This window comes from Zeugodacus cucurbitae, chromosome 4 (genome assembly GCF_028554725.1).
Source record: "Zeugodacus cucurbitae isolate PBARC_wt_2022May chromosome 4, idZeuCucr1.2, whole genome shotgun sequence".
Lineage (NCBI taxonomy): Eukaryota > Metazoa > Arthropoda > Insecta > Diptera > Tephritidae > Zeugodacus > Zeugodacus cucurbitae.
The window spans coordinates 67253309-67274941 of record NC_071669.1 but is presented as its reverse complement, the minus strand read 5'-3'; the positions used below and the strand labels follow the sequence as shown (position 1 = coordinate 67274941).

The 21633-nt window shown below is 32.2% G+C and overlaps 1 protein-coding gene across 1 annotated transcript; it reads left to right on the top strand.

Annotated features, from left to right (window-relative positions):
• The first annotated feature begins 4332 nt into the window (after positions 1-4332).
• On the top strand, positions 4333-6069 carry LOC105215080 (protein snail). Its single transcript, XM_011188831.3, has 4 exons — positions 4333-5017; positions 5143-5298; positions 5356-5420; positions 5460-6069. The coding sequence occupies exons 1-4, from the start codon at positions 4333-4335 to the stop codon at positions 6042-6044; spliced, it is 1491 nt and encodes a 496-aa protein (XP_011187133.2). The 3' UTR covers positions 6045-6069.
• The last annotated feature ends 15564 nt before the right edge of the window (positions 6070-21633 follow it).

The following is a 21633-nucleotide window of genomic DNA, read 5'->3' as shown; positions in this document are numbered from 1 at the left end:
ATTCTTTCTTACTTTCATTAAGGATATACAGGGTGATCCATTTCAAGAAAATAAACACAGAAAATTCAAATTAAATTATCATTCGAAAGAAAATTCTTTGGCATTCATTTTTTAAAGATTATCTCTTTCAAATGTTGACCGCAGATACGTCTCAGATGGCCCATCCGTTGAGTCTAATTTTTGATGACGCGTTGGAGCATTTTGACTGGTAACTGGCGAAAGACAAGCGATATGTTTTCTCCAAGGCCTGAATCGAAACCAGGTTGTCCGCATAGACTTTATATATCACCACAGAAAAAAGTCTAACGGTGTGATCCTTAAATACTTGGTGGCCAATCGACTGGCCAAAACGTGATATTATCTGCTCACCGAAGTGTTCTCTCAATAAATCCATTGATGATGCGATTTGTGGGAAGTTGCGCCATCTTGTTGAAAGCATATGTCGCCGAGATCACGAGCTTCAAATTCAGGCATCAAATAGTTGGTTAACATGACGCGATAACGGTCGCCATTGACGGTTACGTTCTCACCGTCATCATTTCTGAAGAAATATGAACCAAGCCGTTCATTTTTCTGAATCAAATGTCAGTTCTTGAATCTCTTCAGGTTCCTCTTCGTCCCAAATGCGGCAATTTTGCTTGTTTACATACCCATTGAGCCAGAAATGGGCCTCATCGCTGGACTAAATTTGGCTCGAAAACGTCGGATATCCTCGCCGTGAATTTTCGTACTAAAGTGAAACAATTTGTAAACATTGTTGCGTAAGTCTTTCCATGATGAAATGCCGAACAAATCAGGACAAAAATAACGTGACAGCTTGACAGGACTCATGCGACTTCTCTCAAAAAAACGCTATTAAAGAAAGTACCTCAAGTTGAAGCACCAGTGATTTTATAGTTGCTTCAAGTCTCACTTTACTGCTGAAACAGTGCGAACTGGGATTCGGGGTCATCGTTTCATACTCTGGCGCACTATGCAGCATTTTTTCCTGGTGTCCTCCTATAAGTGAATAACTTCCTTCACAAATTACATACTTTATACCTTCTACATTAGTTAGCCAACCTTAATTTTATTTTAATTCGTCCCGGCTTAAACCTATTGTTACTCGCCATTCATTACGGTAGAATTTTTCGATGCTCTTCTTGTAAACAAGACCCGTTAGCTTCTATCACCCATTAAGACCTCTCTCTTTATTATTGGACTCGCTATTATTCTCTCGGAAGAACTCTCTCATAATTAACATTACGTCAGATGATATTATATATCGTATCAGCATAATGAAACCTAACTTACAAAAACTCTCATCGCAGGAGCTTTCAGCAATTGAATCATTCCGAATGTAAAACCTATTTTTTGAGGATTTCATCGAATGCTTTTGCGTCGACATTTTCATGTGGTCAATAAGACAAGTAAAACATTTACCAGCTTCGAATAGTTGAACTAAAACCAAGTATAACATACAAAAAAATGTGAATAAAAATCTATTTTATTTTTTATGTGCTCTCAATGTAATCCGCAATAACAGCAAATTGCAAATTCGCACCCCTTCAACTGACCACTTTTCGATTACCTCAAAACATGCAGCTGCAACATCAGTATTTAATATTTTTTTATTCAAAATAGATAAACGTCTCTCCAACGCTGAGCCTAAATAAATTCACCAGCGCCACCAACGATGCGCACCACACAATCTTCCACCTGCAAACGTTCCAAACCCCTTAAGTACTTAATTAAAAACCTCAATAAACCCAACCAGATGTACTCGTAATGCTAAAATAATTTTTAACCCAACAAAAATATTATAAAACAAGCAAACACCAAAACAATCACAACCAACTCAGTACGTCCGCAGCATCTCAACCCTACAATCGAGTATATCAAAGCGCGAGCCACACACAAATTGGCAAGACAATAAGCATTTGAGGCAAGCCAGTGACGCGAGTGGCGCGTGCGGTGTGACCTGAAACACATGTTTTTCGGGATTTGCAGATTTACGCACAGCAACAACACACACTCGTGATGACGACCCACAAAAGGGCACGAGCCATCGATGATACAGTGATTTGAATGGTTATGATGCTAATGCTTTTGTTGTTGTTGCTGCCTTCCTGTTTGGTTGACGGTCGTTGGTCGGCCTTCAAAATGATACTGGCACTTATGACTATTGCGGTTGCAGTGGTTGCAATAGCGCGTGCTCGATTGATTCCGGCTGCATGAAAAGTTTCGCGAGGCCAATAGATAGTTTCGGCGCATAACAACAACACAATGAGAGAGGCGGTGCATTATTGGATGTGTTATGAAAACGTGCGCGCAATAAAGTGAAGTCAAGGCTTGTTTACTTGTTCAGGGGCGGTTGTTAACACTGGCGGGTAGACGGGCGGTGGAAAATATTGGGGCCGCTTTAAGACTTCTTTTATTGGAGATTCCAGTATTCGATTCAGTTTTTTTTTTTACCGAGTGAAGTCATCTCTTTTTACATATATAAGTCTGAAATGAATCAGAAAAAGTATAATAATTTTATACGAGGCTTACAGTAGAAAATTGTCGGTCAAAAACATATCTCCGTCATATAATTATTTGGATTACTATTACTAGTAGCAAGTGAAAATCAAAGAACGGCCTCCTAATCAATATTATTACTCAAATTTTATCTTTATTATGCTAAAACTTCTCATTAAAAGCTAATTCACATATTTAAAATATCGGAATGTATTAACCCACCACTAGCCACCTTAATCCCTAAAAAAATCCCTTGACGGTGGTTAGAGAAGTATACTGCAATTCTGCTGGACTTAACTATAAAACCTACTGGCGCTCGATAGAAAGGGCTGTAGGACCATGGTTGGTATTCTTACTGGTCACAGCCTAGTAGCGGCACATGCCTATAAGATGGGGCTGTCAGATCGAGAGGAATGCAGAAAGTGTCAAGAGCGGGACACCAAAGAAATAATAGATCATCTCTTGTGCGTTTGTACTGCGTTAGACGATGACTACTACTCAGGGAACATGTGAAGGCACTCCTTTCTGGACTTCAGAAAATGGGTCTCTACTACCCTTCACCAGAAATGGAAGTCCAGAGAGACTTGCTTGCGGGTTTCTAGTTCATAATTGTAATAAAAATTTTAGTTAAACAATTGCAGGTCCTCATATGCTGTAGAAATATTCTCCGCTCTTTAAATATCTAAATTCTTCATAGATGTTTAATTAGCGCCCCTTTCAGGGTAACTTAGCTACGCTCCTGGCAATCACGACCAACCCTAAACCCTCAACCGCAAACAAATGCGAAAATTAAGGTATTAGGATTGATTGTGCGAGTGGGGAGGGGTTGCAAAGGATGCGATTTGTACAGCATAGCTAAACATATTATGAAAACAACAAAACTCAAGCAAACATACATACACACACACATATATATACGCAAATGAAAGCAAAACATTGCAATAACATTGACACTCGATCGTTTAATTTCAATTAAAAACCTTTTTACGCTCGCAACAAAGCGCAGCGCTACGCGGAGTGATAAGTAGGGGAGGGACGGCAACAAATGCGAAAAGCCAAAAAGGCTCAAATCTTCAAACCAATACAACAACAAGAGCAACGGTACATAAGTAGCGACAAATGATTGTGTGTTGCAGATAGTGAATGGATGGAATGAATGGGTGAGTGGTTATTGCTGTGTAGAGGCGTGCAACACTTGCTCTTTGGCTGGCTTAGCGCGTGGCACAACACGATGTTGCACTTGCTGCTTGCTGCTGGCTGCCGAACAACCACCGCCGGACCATGTTCTGGTGCGGATGAAGCGATTTGACTGAATGTTGGCAGTCAATGTTTGGTGTTGTTTGGTTGTGCTGCGTAGTTTGTTGTTGTTGTGCATGTAGTTGTTTTCGGATGTTGACTGTTAGGTTATGCCAGTCCAGCAAGCAGTCAAATGTTGGGAATTCTTGCACTTGTCACCAACTGCGGAACTAAAGTGATGCGCGCCGAACGCCAGCCGCGGCAGAGCAGTGCCGTAATTCTAAGCAGAAAACTTTGATAGCCGTAGCGCATAGGATAAGGGCAATTGACGAGCATTTAGCGCTGCTGCAAGCCTGTAAGGGTCGCGCAAATGTGTCGCTGAACACGTGGTCGACAGGCGAAATGAGCAGCGACGACGCGTTGGTATAAAAGCGAAAGACATTCCCAATTGGAACGCAGAATCAAATCAGAACGCAAACAGGATGCACGATAGTGCAACCAGACCAAGAAGCTCTTGCAAAGTGTAGAAAGTTTTGGATTTAATTTATTTTCGCGTTTCGAAAAATTTATTTTCAACAAAATTTTTATTTGAGAAAAATGTTGCCAGCGTTATCGAGCAACAACAGCGCACATCAACTACATTTGGATAACAATAATAGCGCATCACAGCAGCAGCAACAACAAGCATTGGCACACTCTCAACAACAGCAGCAACAGCAACGCTCCAACAAACGCAGCACCAGCATGATATTCCGCATCGAACACTTGCTGCCAAGCACCAGCCGCGGCCCCCCGTGCATTGCACCCACAACAACAACAAGCGCGAGTTTAATATGTGACAGACACTCACCAACATACACAATAACCGGTGGCGCCACAAGCAGCAGCACCTCATCCGCGACTACGGTCAAGCGTGCCAAGCAACGCGCCACCTGTAACGGTGTACTCCTATCTCAATTCACACCAAAGGATACACTCTCCGAGCCCATACCAACATATGCGCTGATGAGCGCTGGCAACATAGCGACCAGTGAGCAAACCGTTACGGCGTGTTGCACGCTCTCACAAGGCGTGTTGCGCATGAGTCCGGAACTCTTGCGACGCATTAAACTCTCGGAGGATATACACAGTTATAATGCGCTATTCGAATTGCAAGCGGGCGGTATGGTGCATGTGCGCACTGTGCGCGATGTGGCGCGTGATGAGGAGCTCGTCGCGTGGTTTGGCGAAGAGATAGCGCTGCTGATGTCCATACCATTTCTGACGCCGCTAAATATACAAGGTGAGTGTTGCTAAACAAAAAATAAAAAAAAAATTATATTTTTGATTTCCAAAATTTATTTTTTTAAATAAAATTAAAAAAAGTATCGAAAATACTAATTAAAACTAATTCTACTCTTCTTAAAGGCAATAAACGCTACACTTGTCACCTCTGTCAACTCACCTTCGAAACACCCAATCCACTGAAGATACATTTGGCGCTCGGCTGTGGACGCCACTCCATGGACATACTTTGGATACGCCTACACTATGCGCTGAAGGCAACCAGCTATACACAGCAACATCGACAGTTATTCGCTGCAACGGCGACATTAGCCGCACCACAAACGCCGATCGCACAGCACTCACCGACTGCCGCGCCGTCGAGCACTTCATCAATTTCACCGGCGTCATCGCCACAACCCGCCTCGCTGACACAACCAACCACAGCGGCACAGTCGCAGCCACAACAGCCGCCACAAGTACAACGCTTTTCTGCCTTTAAACCCGTCTCGCCATCCATCGCATTCACCGCCGCCGTGTCGACGAGCTCCTTCAGCCACCCACACGCACACACCAGCACTGCGGTGACTCCCAGCACGGCGCTCTCGTACCTGCCACCGATCACCTCAGTTGGTGGCACTTTGTCACACATGCGTCTCCTACAGCCGAGCGGTAGTGTGGGCATTGGTCCCACAAATCCCTTAAATGCGGCCGCACAAATCGAAGCGATCGTTAGCAATATGGGCGCCTCGAAGCAGGGTCATCTCTGCATCTACTGTGGCAAGGTGTATTCTCGGAAATACGGTCTGAAAATTCATATACGCACCCACACAGGCTTCAAGCCATTGAAGTGTAAGTTCTGTCTACGTCCTTTCGGTGATCCGAGTAACTTGAATAAGCATGTGCGCTTACATCTGCAATCGAACGTACCCAATACGCCGGTTGAGGGTTACAAATGTACACTGTGCAACAAGACATTGGCGAGAAGACGGGATCTACAGCGTCATATTGAGTCGCGGCACTCTGGTGATGTGGGTAGCACCTGATATAGGAATTTAATGCGCTGGCATAGGGACTGGCTTAGAAAGCTTGGCAAATATGTGATAATAGTTATAAGTTATTTTAGGAATATTGAAATATACTCTTATGAAGATAAACTATTTCGATGTTTCTAATTTGGAAAATTGTTTCGGGTGATCCAAGTAGAGGAACTTTTTTTCAATAGCCCTTTTTTGACAGATCACGCATGAGTTGTGTCAAGCTGACATGTTATTTTTGTTCAGTATTGTTTGACATTTCATCATGGAAAGACTTACGCCTGAACAACGTTTACAAATTCTTTCACTTTAGTACGAAAATTCACGGCAAGGATATCCGACGTTTTCGGATCAAATTTTGTTCAATGGCGACCGTTATCGCGCCATATTAACCGACTAGTTGATCTCTGAAATTGAAGCTCGTGATCTGGGCGACATTTGGTTTCAACGAGATGGTGGCGCCACTCATCTAATCAATCAATGGATTTATTGAGAAAATACTTAGGAGAGCAAATAATTTCACATTTTGGGCCGGTCGATTGACCACCAAGACAGATGTGATATCACACCGTTAGACTTTTTTCAATCCCGCTTCGATTCACATCTAGGAGCAAAATATCACGCGCGTCATTCGGAACCAATCGAAATGCTCGAACGAGTCATCGAAAATTGGTCTCAACGGATGGACCATCTGATACATAGTATGTTCTTTCGAATGATAATAAATATTCCCCATTAAATTACGAGAAAAGTCAACAGTAATAATTATCTTTTTTTAAATTATTTGATTAGTACATCATTTAATTTAGAGTATTAGTGTAACACTCAATTTAGTAATGAAGCTGCCAGTTGAGCTTATTACGAATTTCAGAATTATGTAAATAAAAAATACTTGAAATTAATTTCGTACATCGTCTGATTTAGTCAATTAGCGTATCACTCAATTTAACTCGACTATCTTTTTTTCTGGCTTTCGAAATCAAATAATCGTTTTGAAACTTCTCCTTAATTTATTACATTATATAATTGAGTAAATTAGTATATCGCTCAATTTAGCTCGACTGCCTTGCCTACGGCTGCCAAATTAAATAAGAAGTGTTTTAAAAAGGACTCTTAATTTAGTTAATTAGTACATCAACTAATTGAGTGAATTAGTGCATCACTCAATTTACTTTGAAAAAATATTCATAATTAAGTAAATTAAGAAACTTTCTCCAACAACCTTAAGCTCATTAATATTAATTGAATTTATTTTTTATTAATAGTAATATGTATGAAGGTATTTAATTTACATTAGATTATAATAATGTCTAATACAAATTCCACATTCATTTTATAAGTAATAATATCGCTTTGTAAATTGTTTGTTTTTTGCTTATATTGTTTTTTGTATTTTTTTTTCTTCTTGAACATATGTATCTAAGTAATTATGTGTGTGTATAAAGTTTTTGTGTTTAGTTTATTAGTTTAAACCACCATTCGTTTCGAGCATCGCCGCCTTTTCTTGTAACAATGATTTCATGAAAATTAAACACAGACAATAAGTTTATTGAAGAAGTACACAATAAACAATCACATACACATTTTTTTTCTTGGAATTTTTATTAACTTTATGGAAATATTTATGCGTGGGTGTGTCTTTCGCTTTTTTCTTGCCTGGTAGCCACTGTCCGCTACAAATGAATGGACAAGTTGTCTATTTCGTTTTCAATTGCAGCATATATTATGAATATTTATGTGAGTATGTGTGCTTGAGTTTCAGACAGTGTATTGGCATGTTATGTAGTCATCATTATATAATTATATGATTTATGGATCCAAACTATTTTACTGTCTGTAGAGTGTGTAATGCCTTGGCAACATTTATTTATTGTTATTTACATTGACAATATATATTGCGTTGTACGATTTTAACCACTTACTTAGTCAAGTAAGTTCATAGGTAGTTAAGGTGTTCTTTTCACTTATAACTTGCTTAAGTATTTTATATTTCATATACTCTGTATGTGTTTGTATACATATTATTTGTATTAAATAGTTGGTAGAGTTTCAATAGAGTTTGAGCAAAAATATTTGAAACACTGATATTTAAAAATAGGTATGTACACATAGTCTACATATCTTGCATTGATTTTTGCATATTTTTTTCATATGGCATAATGGCTTTGAGTTTTGCTTATAGTATGTTTCAAACTACTTTATTATAATATTAAAATTTACAATATTTTTTTTAAATTATTACATCAAAAAATTTGGAAAATATATAATAATATAAATTGCATTACAACTTTAATATCATTCAAATAAGTTAAAAAAATATATTTTTTTTTAATAATATTGTTTTAATAAAATAAAATTAAACTAAAAATCTAAAAAAATAATTTAAAATATAAATATTTTTTAAATTGCATTACGATTTTAATATCAATAAAATTAAATTAAAAAATATTTTTTTTATATATTAATTTCAAAAGTAATATTCAATAAAAAAATTATTTCGAGCAGTTTGAAACATTTTTAATACAGTGCTTAAATCGATAAATATTAAATTATTATTATATAAAAAATTATTAAAATATAATGAAGAATATATTATTTTATTTTATATATATTTTTTTTTTAAATATTTTTAATTTACAAAATTTAAATTTTAGTTTCATTTATTTAATTGAATTTATTATTTGCTTGTGACTTATTCTGAATTTCTGTCCGCTGCACAAAAATGTATGTATGTATAGATTATGCATATAAGATTATTTACGATATTACCTCAATTATTGATTGAATTTACATTTTAATGAAGAACTTTAGTAGACGGTAGTTTAGTTGGTGTCAGCGACAAGGCTGAGTAACTGTTGTATCAAGTAGTTATGTGTATTACGGATTTCTTTTGAATGAGCATATTGTTTGTGTGGAATTGCATATTTACATATGCATGTGTATATGTAAGTAGTCGTATCTCTGTATGTGTAGTAGTTTGTATTTATTTATAGGAAATTGAAATTTAGATTGCGGTTTTTGCATTGCAGAATAAGGCACTTCATCCAGAAAATTTGTTACGCATATATCTCAATATGTATTTTATGACGTTGCTAATAGTTATGTAATTATGTATGTATTTAACTCTTCCTATAGATAAAAATAAAGAAGAATTAGTATACGAATTTTACAACGGCGAAAAAAATATATAAAAATTCCATAACCGACAGAAGAATATATGACTTTTCTTTATACCATAGGATCAAATATTATATTAATTAACCGTTGAACATGAAGAGTTAACATACAAAGTTTAAGTTTTTTTTAATGAAAAGTATTAAGGAGAACTTCAACCATTATCAGTCAGTAATCAACTTTTTCATAAACTCGAGTTAATTGGATTTTAGTACTAAATCACAAACACGGAATTTTTCATGCAAATTCAAATTTTTGAAATAGTATAATATACTCGAGTTTATTTTAATATAAATAACTCGAGTTTGTTTATTATTTTAGATTAACCACTACTCACATACACGGACTTTAACATTTGAACACAACCTTTTTGAAATATGAAAATATAACAAGTAAGAAAAGGCTAAGTTCGGGTGCAACCGAACATTTTATACTCTCGCAATTTATTGAAGAAAATTAAACAATACATATATGCGGAATAAAGCTCACCGTATTTTTGAAAAACCTATAATTAGGTATATGGGAGCTAGGAGAAGATACTTTTGAAAAACCTACAATGAGGTATATGGAAATATTATGACCCGATTTTAATAATTTTTGGAACAGAGACACACTATTAGAAGAAAACAATTTCCTCTGAATTAAATTGAGATATCTGAGAGATTTACCTATATTTTCGGTTAAAATTTATCCTTAGGCGCTGAGTTCAACATGTTCGATATCTGGGGCCTTGAAAAGTTATGGTCCGTTTTCGACAATTTTTTCACAAGTGAAGCCAGAGATGATATGCACTAATTGTGTAAAGTTTTATTCCGTTATCTTCATTTGTTCCTTATGTTTACATTATAAAGTGAAGCAATAAGATGAATTTCAAAATTGAGTTATAAGGAAAGTAGTAGTGGTTGTGAACCGATTTCGCCCATTTTTTGTCCATGTTATCAGGGTGTCAAGAAAATATTATATACCGAATTTCATTCGAATCGGTCGAGTAGTTCCTGAGATATGGTTTTTGACCCATAAGTGGGCGATGCCTCGCCCATTTTCCATTTTGTAAAAAAATCTGAGTACAGCTCCCTTCTGCTATTTCTTCTACAAAATTTAGTGTTTCTGACGTTTTTCGTTAGTTAGTTAACACACTTTTAGTAATTTTCAACCTAACCTTTGTATGGGAGGTGGGCGTGGTTATTATCCGATTTCAATTTTAACACTTTTTTCATGGTGTGTGGTGGGGTATGTAAGAGAACCGACTGCAGAAAGTTTGGTTTATATAGCTTTATTAATTTGCGAGTTAAATACAAATAACCGATTTGTGGGCGGGGCCACGCCCACTTCCCCAAAAAAATTACATCCAAATATGCCCCCTCCTAGTGCGATCCTTTATTCCAAATTTTACTTTTATATCTTCATTTATGGCTTAGTTATGACACTTTATGTGTTTTTGGTTTTCGCCATTTTGTGGGCGTGGCAATGGTCCGATTTTGCCCATTTTCAAACTTGATCTTCTTATGGTGCCAAGGAATATTTGTGCCAAGTTTCGGCAAGATATCTTAATTTTTACAGACGGACAGACGGACGGACGGACAGACATCCGGATTTCAAATCTACTCGTCACCCTGATCACTTTGGTATATATGACTCTATATCTAACTCTTTTAGTTATAGGTGTTACAAACAACCGTTATGTGAACAAAACTATAATACTCTCGTAGCAACTTTTGTTGCGAGAGTATAAAAATAGTGTTCAGTTACAAACTCGAGTATATTCGGTAACTTAATCTAAACTCTACTGATTAGGAGTGTTATCAGATTAAAAATGAAAGTTTGTTTACAAAAAATAAACATTGTAGTATCTTACAATAAACTCGAGTTTATTCGATAATTAAACACTACTCACAAACACGAAGTTCTCCATACAAACAATAATACCATACAAGAAATATTATGATAATTTTCAGAATCAAACTTGAGTCCAAATTATGTTAAACACTACTCCCAAACATCGATTTTTTAGAAATTTAAATTCGAAGGACTAATGTAAACATAAAGTATATCAATGAAATTACAGTACAGTTGTTGATAAACACAAAACCTTAAACTCGAGTTTAAGATCTGTGCAGGAGTTTGAGAGATATATTGAAAGAACAACACTGAGATCATTTTCTATCTTCATTCACACACATACATAAGTAGATAACTATTAGCAAATTTGCAGAACTCATAGATACATATATATTTTACGAAAATATTCCCTAAAAGCTTAACACACACAGTTCCATTTAATATTATTTCCGTGTTACGGTACGTATATATGTTTTTTGTCTGAATATGTATATGTATGTAGATATTCAACTTTATGAGACTGTGTATGATGATGATGCTCAAGATTAAGGTTTTTGTTTAAAAAAAAAAGGCGGCTACTTATGCATTCGTTTAAAGCTAATACTCACTCGACACTCCCGATAATGCTAAACAATTTTTATTTTTTTTTTACTTTTATATTCCCATTAAATACTTGTATTAATTGCAGGTAATATTTAGACTTATGTATGTATATGCTTACACATTTTCAGATTTTTTAATAGTTGCATTAATTAAAATATTAATTACAGTTATATGTTTAACATTTGTCAATTTTTTGTTTTTGTTCGAAGAAAATATGTACTCGTGGATATTAGTGTTTTCTTTGTGAAAGTCTTTCAAATTTGTTACCAAGAGTTGTATGTATGTATGTAAGTATTTCTACTACATTTAGGCGTTTAATCAAGTATACATTTTGAGCTGCAAACTATTTGTGTGACCCTCACTTTTTACACACACATATTTCGTGTGGGGGGAGGGTCTTCAAGTAACACATTGGTTATACATACATATGTATGAATATGTATGTATGTTTGTACGCAATTATGCTTATATATGTATATATTCTGTATGTCTTATATATGTATGTATGTACTATGTATATTATCTAAAAATCGATACACATATAAATTGTTTAACGTTAGTTATTAGAGAAAAATTTTAGTTTTTTTTCAAATATATTTTTTTTTTATTTTTTTTTTCTTAGTTTCATTCACTTAGTTGTTTAAATAGACACCAATAATAAAGTTAACATTGTTGATTGTTGTTCAAAATTTGCATTTTAACATTTATACTCATATGTATGTTTGATCGATGAAAAGCTTAAAACTAATTTAGTACATTTCATAACTGCTGTGACTGCTTAATGTTTTTCCAATTCGATTTTCATATGTAATATGTACGTACATACGTGTATGTTTCTTATTTTATATAACATAAATTCCACTTGAAGCACACTTGGGTTGGTTTACTACTACATTTACATTAATAGTACTCAGGATTTAATAACTTTTTTATTTTAATGTAATTACTTTTTTATTTCCATCATATATGCTTTGCTTTGAACAAAATATGTATGTAAGTGTTTTTGTTTTTTTTTTTTGTTTTTGTTAACAATTATTTTTATTTAGTATTTTATGCTATTTTAAATTTTTATTTTTCAAAAAGTGTACATCTCATATTACAGTTTTAATTATTACAATCGTTGTTTCTCCCAATAAGGTAGTTTTCAGTTTCTTTTCAATGTTTTTTTTTTTTAAGTATGTTTTCACCACATTACACCGATATATGCAGTTTTGAAGAAATTTGTTTTTCAAATGCACCACGAATTCGTATTTTAGCATGAAATCAAAAGACAATAAACCTTATTTATACAGATCAAAATACTTGAAATAAAATATCTTTTACAACCCAAGAAACTGGTCCGAGAATTCTATACAAACCATAATTATCTTAATATTCAACAGATTTGTTTAAAGATAAAAAATTTTATGATGGATGATCTATATGAGTGAACAACAAAATCGGTTTACTAACACTATTTAAATATCAAGAATGACTAAACCGAATTTTTAAATCTCTCTGATTGGTTTAATTCATCACCACCCCGAATAGCAGATTAACGTTTAAAATGTCGTAGATATTGACTTAAAACATATTTAGAAATATATCCAAATATTTACAAAATACTCGGATCGAAAAATTATTAAAGAAAAATTCCAGCAATTATTAAAACAATTGGTCTCAATCATCACTTTTTAGACGGTACAAATTTTTTAGGGTGAAGTAGTACTCTAAAATAGCTTGTATATAGTATAATTCTCAATAATAGATTTCAGCAAAAAGTACGCACTAATTGTTCTCCATAGATTTTTTTTTATCGTTTCAAATTATATCTTGTCAGTTCGGTCAGAACATGAATGATCTGGACATCTTCTATAATAAATCAATGATCGTAATTCCACATATCAAGAACATATTATTGAAAATTTTCCCTCTTATGAGTATGACAAAAAATGTAAAATATAGTTTCTATAACATAGAACCAAATTTCACAAAAAGACCAAAACATCAAAGCAGAAAAAAAATCCATAATTACGTACTTAAGGGGTTAGGGGTAGTCAGAGACACGAAAAAATTAGGATTTTCAGTAATTTTTTTTGCTGTTAAATCTATACAATGTTTTGACTTAAAGTCACGATAATTAAAAAAAAAAATTATAATTTCCAAAGTTATAGCTGTCTGTGTTGACCCAGTTTCAAACAAAGGTCCTTGCGGTGACAATCATAAGTCCTTGGAGATTCATCTAAAATCAATTGGATAAAAAAAATTGTTTTATAAATAGATAATCCTGGGACTGAACCAAACTTCTTTTTTTGTTTTCAAAAATTAACAAAATGGCGGCCTCAGGAAATTTTTTTCTAGATTTCGTGAAAAAATCAACAGTTAACCTTAAAAAAACGAAATTTTTGAAAAAAAAAATTGTTGGTTCAGGCCTGAGTTTATTATGCATTCTAAAAGCTGTAGAAATTTCATTAAAATCTACCGAGCGGTTTTCGAGTTGTCATCAGTTTGAAAAACATAGTTTTGAGAAAAACGCATTTAAAGTTTTCCAGTAGCGTGTTGGAGTGCCCGAGCGCTAGTTGGTATTTGTCGAATAACTCCAAAAGCAATTATCGGATAAACTTCAAATTTTCAGAGTATATTTCTAAGATATTACACTTAACGAAAATGCAAAAAAAAACAATTTATTTTTTGAAAATCCTGACTATCTAACGCAGAATCACTCTTGCCAACAGGTGCTACTATGGACTAAGTAGGCAATTGAAAAGTAAAGTCCTCTCTCGACGAACAAAAACCAAACTCTACAAGTCCCTCATCATTCCCGTCCTACTTTACGGTGCAGAAGCGTGGACGATGTCAACATCCTATGAGACGGCACTAGGAGTTTTCGAGAGAAAGGTTTTGCGCAAGATTTACGGACCTCAGAACATTGGCAACGGCGAATAACGCAGACGATGGAACGATGAGCTGTACGAGTTATACGACGACATTGACATAGTTCAGCGAATAAAAAGACTACTGCTACGCTGGCTAGGTCATGTTGTTCGAATAGACGAAAGTGCTCCAGCTCTGAAAATGTTCGATGCAGTACCCGCTAGTGGAAGCCGAGGAAGACCTCCACTCCGATGGAAGGACCAAGTGGAGAGGGACCTGGCTTCCAAACTGCCAAAAGGAGGGATACGTACGCCAGTAAAGAAGAAGAAGAAGACTATCCCTAACCCCTTAACGACGAATTTTACATAGAGATTAGGTAATCTAGTTCTTGGAAAAATATCTTTTTATAGTATAAATGGTGATCCATTTAACATTTCTCTAAAGCTGTTGAAATTGTAAGCGTCGAATTTTCTTTTTGACAATAATTATGTCAGTATTTTGACATTCGGTTCTAGGGTGGCTACAGTTGGATTTAAAAAATTATATAACTCTGTTGTTTTTGTTCTAATTAAATCGCTTTGACAATTCGAAGATTTCACATCCTTTTTAACATTTAGTTCTTATTTTTTTTTTTAATTTTTGGCTTCATTGGAATACTGTAATTGAACACTGTCTGTTTTGAACTCATGTCTAATAATTGTACATAAATAAGTAATTTGATAAAAGTGCTTATTATTATGTTCATTAATTTGTAACTGAATACTTTATATAAATAATATTTTACGATTTTTCTGAAATTAAACGCGCCAACTTTTCTGCTTTTAAACAAGTATGTATGTTTACAACCTTCAAGAAAAATATATTTTTTATTAGCTTACTAAATACATAAAGCACTAATGCTAAAATTATTAGCAAATTGTTTAATTCCATTTTGTACAGCGCACTTTAAAGCTGATTTTTTTATTTTTTTTATTTGTTTTTTAATTTTATTATCAACTTCCAATTAAAGTGAAACTATAACAATAAATACAATATTTACTTATATTCGCTTAGTAGGCTTCATTAATTAATTTCATTTATATAGTATATATTATTTAATTTATGTAATTACATACATACATTTGACTGCTTTAAATTTACGTTGTAAAAAATACCTTGAATTTATTATACTAAATCTCACTTATGATTTTCAATGTAATGCAAACAAATTGGACGTTTCAGGTTTATATATTAATTTCATATAATTATTGTTTTATAATTATTTCAATTTTTTTAGAGTATTACATTTGACAATTGAACAATAATTCAATTCAACTCAATTGTATTTTACTTACGCTTAAAAATAAATTTTAAAGCTTAAGAATTCTTTTTTTAATGTTATTAATTTTTTATTTAATTTTTCTTATTTATTTTTTTTATATTTTTTAAATTTTATTTGATTTATTATTATTATATTTTTTTCTTTATTTTTTATTATTTATTTTTCTTTAAATTATATTTTATTTATTATTATTTTTTTATTATTAATTGTATATTTTATTGTTATATTTTGCATCAACACTAGTAAAGTTCGAATTAGGTGTTACGCTTAACGTGTTTTCAATGCATTTAAATTTTAATATTTCATCAACATATTATTTTACCGTAAATACACTTTAAAACACAATTTCGTGTGCGTTAACATTTTTCTAAACAATATCGCGGCCAATGAAACTCCATTAATGCAATTTGAATTTTCACAATTTTTTCTTCAGTTTCTGAATTACCAATTACTCATTGATTCTAATTATGTTTAATGAATCTTACGATTACTACAGCCAAATGTACAAGAGCACACATGTGCATTGACTGTGCCAAGGAAGGTTATGCTTGTAGGGAGGGAGCACTGTATTCGTGTACTTAAGAGCTTATTAATTACAAGACACACGTGTAATCATTACTTAATTACCATTATAATAGTAAGACTCGGTTTGTTTATTAATGGGCGCTTAAATTAAAGCTGTATCTTCACTTAAACTCATGTACTTCTTTCTATACGTAATGTTTTCTCTTTTTTAATGATTACAATTACTTTTTACATATGATTACAGCTACGTTCTAAATATATGTGTGTATACTAAGTGTAGGGTTTTCACATAATACATAGTAAATTGGCTAGGAGTTGATGAGCATTATAATTTGGAAAACCGCTAAACCGAAACTCAGTGGGGAAGACTTTTTTTGGGGGTTGGTGTTTGTGGATTTCATAAGATAGCCTATAAATATTTGCAACTAACCGTCCCTATGTAAATTGTGATATGGTGAGCTACTTACATAGTGCGGTGTATGATCACAGTGAGAAACAATATATTTCTAGAATAATATGTAAGAATCAGCTTGAATACATATATTGTGCGCTTTTATGCAGTGGATATTGCCAATGATTTAGTAAACTCAACTTTTTTTTCAGGAATCAATTTTGAAAAATGGCGTCCAATTAATGTTTAAATAAAACAGAAGAGGATTTTATCTTGAAACAAAAATTTTAGCCCTCAAAATAAACATTTGAAAACTTGCTTTGGAGAACCTAAAAACCTGCCAAGATCTAGAGAGAATAATTAAAAGTAAAGGAGAGTAATTTCTAGTGTTTCGGTATTACATACCCTATATGATAATAATTGTGATATAGAGTAATCTCATATATCAATATGTAGTGTTTCCAATCAAGTTTTTCATTTCAAGAAAATTGGAAGATTATATTTAATCTTTACTACTATTATAAAGAGGAAAGATTTGTATGTATGTTTTTATTGAATAAACTCGAAAGCTACTATGCCGATTTCAAAAATTCTTCCACCATTGGAAATCTATATTCACCCCGAGTAACATAGGCTATATTTATTGCTAGAATCTCAAACTTCTGGAAATAGTTCCCAGGTGAGAGTATTAAAAAGACTCCGTGATTTTTATGAAATCCGTGAATTTTAATCAGAAACTGAAATTTGTCTTGCATGTCATTCTCTTCGCACCGCAATCGCATGCTATAGATTCGAGTAACGAGTGCTCGTAGCTGCTTGCTGAACAAAATTTCAAAACCAGCCAAGTACGCGCTTGAAGAATAAAATATTAGAAATATACAAGCTCGCACAAGGGCGTCGAACACTGAGCGTTCCCAACGCCTTCATAATCAGAGAGAAAGACAACGGACACAAAAGACTAGAGGAAGTTTTAGCTCATTGCACATAAAATATAATTTCATGTTCGAATTTTCCTCATTTCACTTTTTTTTAAATGAACCCACGCAAGAAACGGTAAAGTATATACATATGTATGGGAGAGTGTTTAAAAACTTATAACTTTTGAAATGTTTGTTTAAGCCCGTGCGAAGCCGGAGTGGTCTGCGAGTCAATAATATTTTCATACAAATCATTTTTGAGATTCTAAAATATCTGTAATTAATTGAAATTATTAGACAGATCATTTCTAAGATATTTTCTGTGACGAAATATTTGAGAATGGGCCTGGATGTAATAGAAAGGTTCCATTCTTTGAAATGAATTTAAAAATCTCTCCAAAACAAATTTCAAGATATAGCAAGTAGCTTTTTGGAGATGATGAAGTGTGACTATAGACTTTTTAAGATATTAACACTCAATGTTTTCTTCTGTGTCCATGAATTGAACTAAAAAACTTGGATAGTGGCGAATCGAACCAAAAATGGAAGAACACCTCATGAGTTGTCAAAATTTTTCTCCTTATCAGTCGCTTTCGAAAGTCAAGTGCAATTTATAAAAGCAAATAAATATTTTATTGAGTCAGAATTTTGTTTAACACTATATTTAAGTTCGAATTCGAAGTTGCTATGTATGTATGTGATTTCAACTCTGCAAATTGTTTAATTAACAGTTTTTTTAGTTCACACAGCATGCAATAATTGAAGGAAACCTTTTTTAAGAACTCGCTTTTGATTTGAAATTGGAGATTTGTTTACTTAGTGTCAAATTTATTTCGAGTTTCGAACTACAAACTAATTACGATTTATAAATGTATTGAGTACATATTTATTTGCGTTGTGAACGTTTATTTTAATTTTTATTATTTAGATTTTTGTTTTTATAAGAAACTTGTGCATTTATTTTTTCACTATTTAGAGCTTATAAGTTGCGTATTGTAAAGTTTTAAGACAATTATGTAAGTATGTATTTTATTTTTTATTTAAAAAAAATCGTGCTTTTTGCAGCATTCGTTAAGTTCTTCATTGCATTGCATTTATATTGCTTCTGATATATGTATGTATGTATGTATGTATATTTTACAAATGTACGCTGTATGCATTAAGTGTATTTTAAAAATTCTAACCTGTTTTGTTTGCGATGTTTGCGTTTACATTTATATATATATATATATATATATATATTTATTAATCATTTTTAATATTTTTTTTGCAGTTTTTGCATTAATATTTAGTTGTCACATTAGTAACTCGGCGTTGTTTCCGCATTGGAAGTGGCCTCTGCAGTGGTTGCTTGGGTACGTATCGGTAGATATTTCAAATGCACGCGGGTACAAAACGCTTGCTGTTCTTCTTCTTCTTCATATATATATGTAGTTTATGCGCTTCATTACGAATCTGAATTGAAGGCAAAAATGTAGTATGGCGTGTAGCACATGAGCATACATATGTATTTATGTCTGCTGCTTAGTTCTTTATGCTGTTTTGGGTGGGTAACCAGTGAGCTCTTGCTTGTTCTTGGCGAAATTACTTTCCAGTTCATTGCATATTTAGTTATTTATAGGTGTTACATACTGCTGTAAGTATGTATTAGGTGAGTCAAGCTTTTGTGTTTCTTGTTGTTGTAATGCACTTATTTTTTTTATTGAAAAAATATTTATTTTGCATTTTCATTTTCATTTAAATTTATTTTGTTTTGTTTTCATCACCATATTTGGTTTCTATTAATTTATTTATGAAATACCCTGCAACTTCAGTTAATATCACAGATTTAATAGATAATTTTTATTTAATTTAAATGAAGAAAATATTGAAAATATTGAAAATAATCGCCATTTTCATATGTACATACATACACACATGTCGAACTGAAAGCTTATTTGTTTATAATTGTGTGAGTTTTTTTATTATAAATTTAGGAAAAATATGTATTTTTATATTTTTATTAAGTTTCATTTAAAAAAAATGTATACACTTGTCGATAACCAAACTTTGAAAAGTTAAAAAGTAATTAAAATAATAATAAAATTAATTAATAAAAATTTAAAAATAAAATGCTAAAAATTAAATTTAAAAAAATTTAAATTATCGCGAAAAAAATTAATAAAATTATTTGATACAGATATTATTATTCAGACTTATTGCACCCATTTTTGGGAAAAGAATTTTCAAAAAATATTTCGAAAGCACTATGAATATTTTAAATTTCATAAAAAAGTTTTTGAAACACCTCATTTCAAATTTAAGATTTAAAAAAAAAATTCAAAAACAAGATATTTCGAAAGCACTAATAATGTTTAAAAATTCTTATAAATGCTTAGGAAACCTCATTTTAAATTTAGGATTTCTCAAAAAATTAAAAAAAAAAAGAATTTTCAAAAAATATTTCGAAAGCACTATTAATATTTTAAATTTCATAAAAGAGTTTTTGAAACGCTTAGGAAACCTCTTTGTTAATGCTATGACATAAGAATATATTAATGTCATAAGAAATTCGGAGCAAAAAAAATATTTTTGAAAAAATTAACACATTTTTTAGAAATTAAAAAAAAAATTAACAAATTTGTTAAAAATAAATTAAAAGTTTGTTCAAAAAAGTTAATAATTTTGAATACATTAATTTTTATTAAATTATTTTCAAGTACTAAAAAAATATTAAGAACTTTTATTCGAGACATTTCTCTATTTTCTAACAAAACATTAAAAAATAATTAACCAATTTTTTTAAATTTATAAAAAAAAAAAATAATAAATTTGCATCGCTTAATTTTTTCAAGTTTTTTTTTTTCAAATAACAAAAATCAGGCAGGTTCTGTAATTCACTTCCCAGTGAAATTCAAGCAAATTCACTTTAAAACCGAAATTTGGTATATTTGGTGTACTGAATTTCGATTTTATTTTTCAAATTCCAATTTTTTTTTTTAATTTTCACTTTCACTCGGACTGCAAAACCGGCCTGAACATCATAAATTTTTATTTGAAACATTTCACTGTTAATTTGACTTTGACAACTCCATAAAACTAACTAACGATAGTATAGAACCGTTAGAAATTAGCGAAACTCAAAAAACTGTTTTTTCGACAAATTATTATTAGCTTATGGTTTAAAAAATTTACCTGAAAAAATATTAAAAAATAAAGTTTAGAAATAAAATGAAATATAACCAAGGACTCTTTACCTGTAAACTAAGAGTAGAGTGGAAAGAAAATAAAACAATTTTTTTCTTAATTTTTGTTTACAAAATTCTTTGATTGAACAATTTTACAAACTCATCAGATTGTGTTTCACAAGTTCATACAATTCTTTAGCGCTTGTTTCTAGGCAGATATAAATTTAAATTCTTTTTTCAGTTTTTTTTATTTAAGTCGCTAATATTAAAGCTAACAATTGAATGAAATCAAAAATCACTTAACATGCATATATGTAAGTAAAAACTATTGCCAGAAACCAAATATTTGTAATATTACAGGATTGCATGGAAGTATAAAGCACACAGTATGAAATGTAATTTAAGTTTTTACGCAAATTTCTACTTAATAGCTTGCAGTAAGAACTAGAAACCGAAAAGTAAAATACATATTTCTATACAATTGTAAGTATAATGCGACTGTGTTTAGGATATTTTCAAGTTTGCTTTTATTTATAATATTTATTTGCTTATTATGTGATGTGCTATGCTTTATGCCTTACTTGAGGGGAAGAAATTTCAAACAGTTATACCGTTTTACATTTTTTCTGTTTTTTTTTTTTTAAATACGTACAAGTAATTCTTGAACACACAACGCATATATATATAAACATTGTTTAATTAATTAATTAATTATTATTATTTTAAATTTTTGCTTTGTCTAGAATACAAACAAATAATACATAGTTATATAATGAGTATAAGTGTATAACACATTGCATATAGGGCA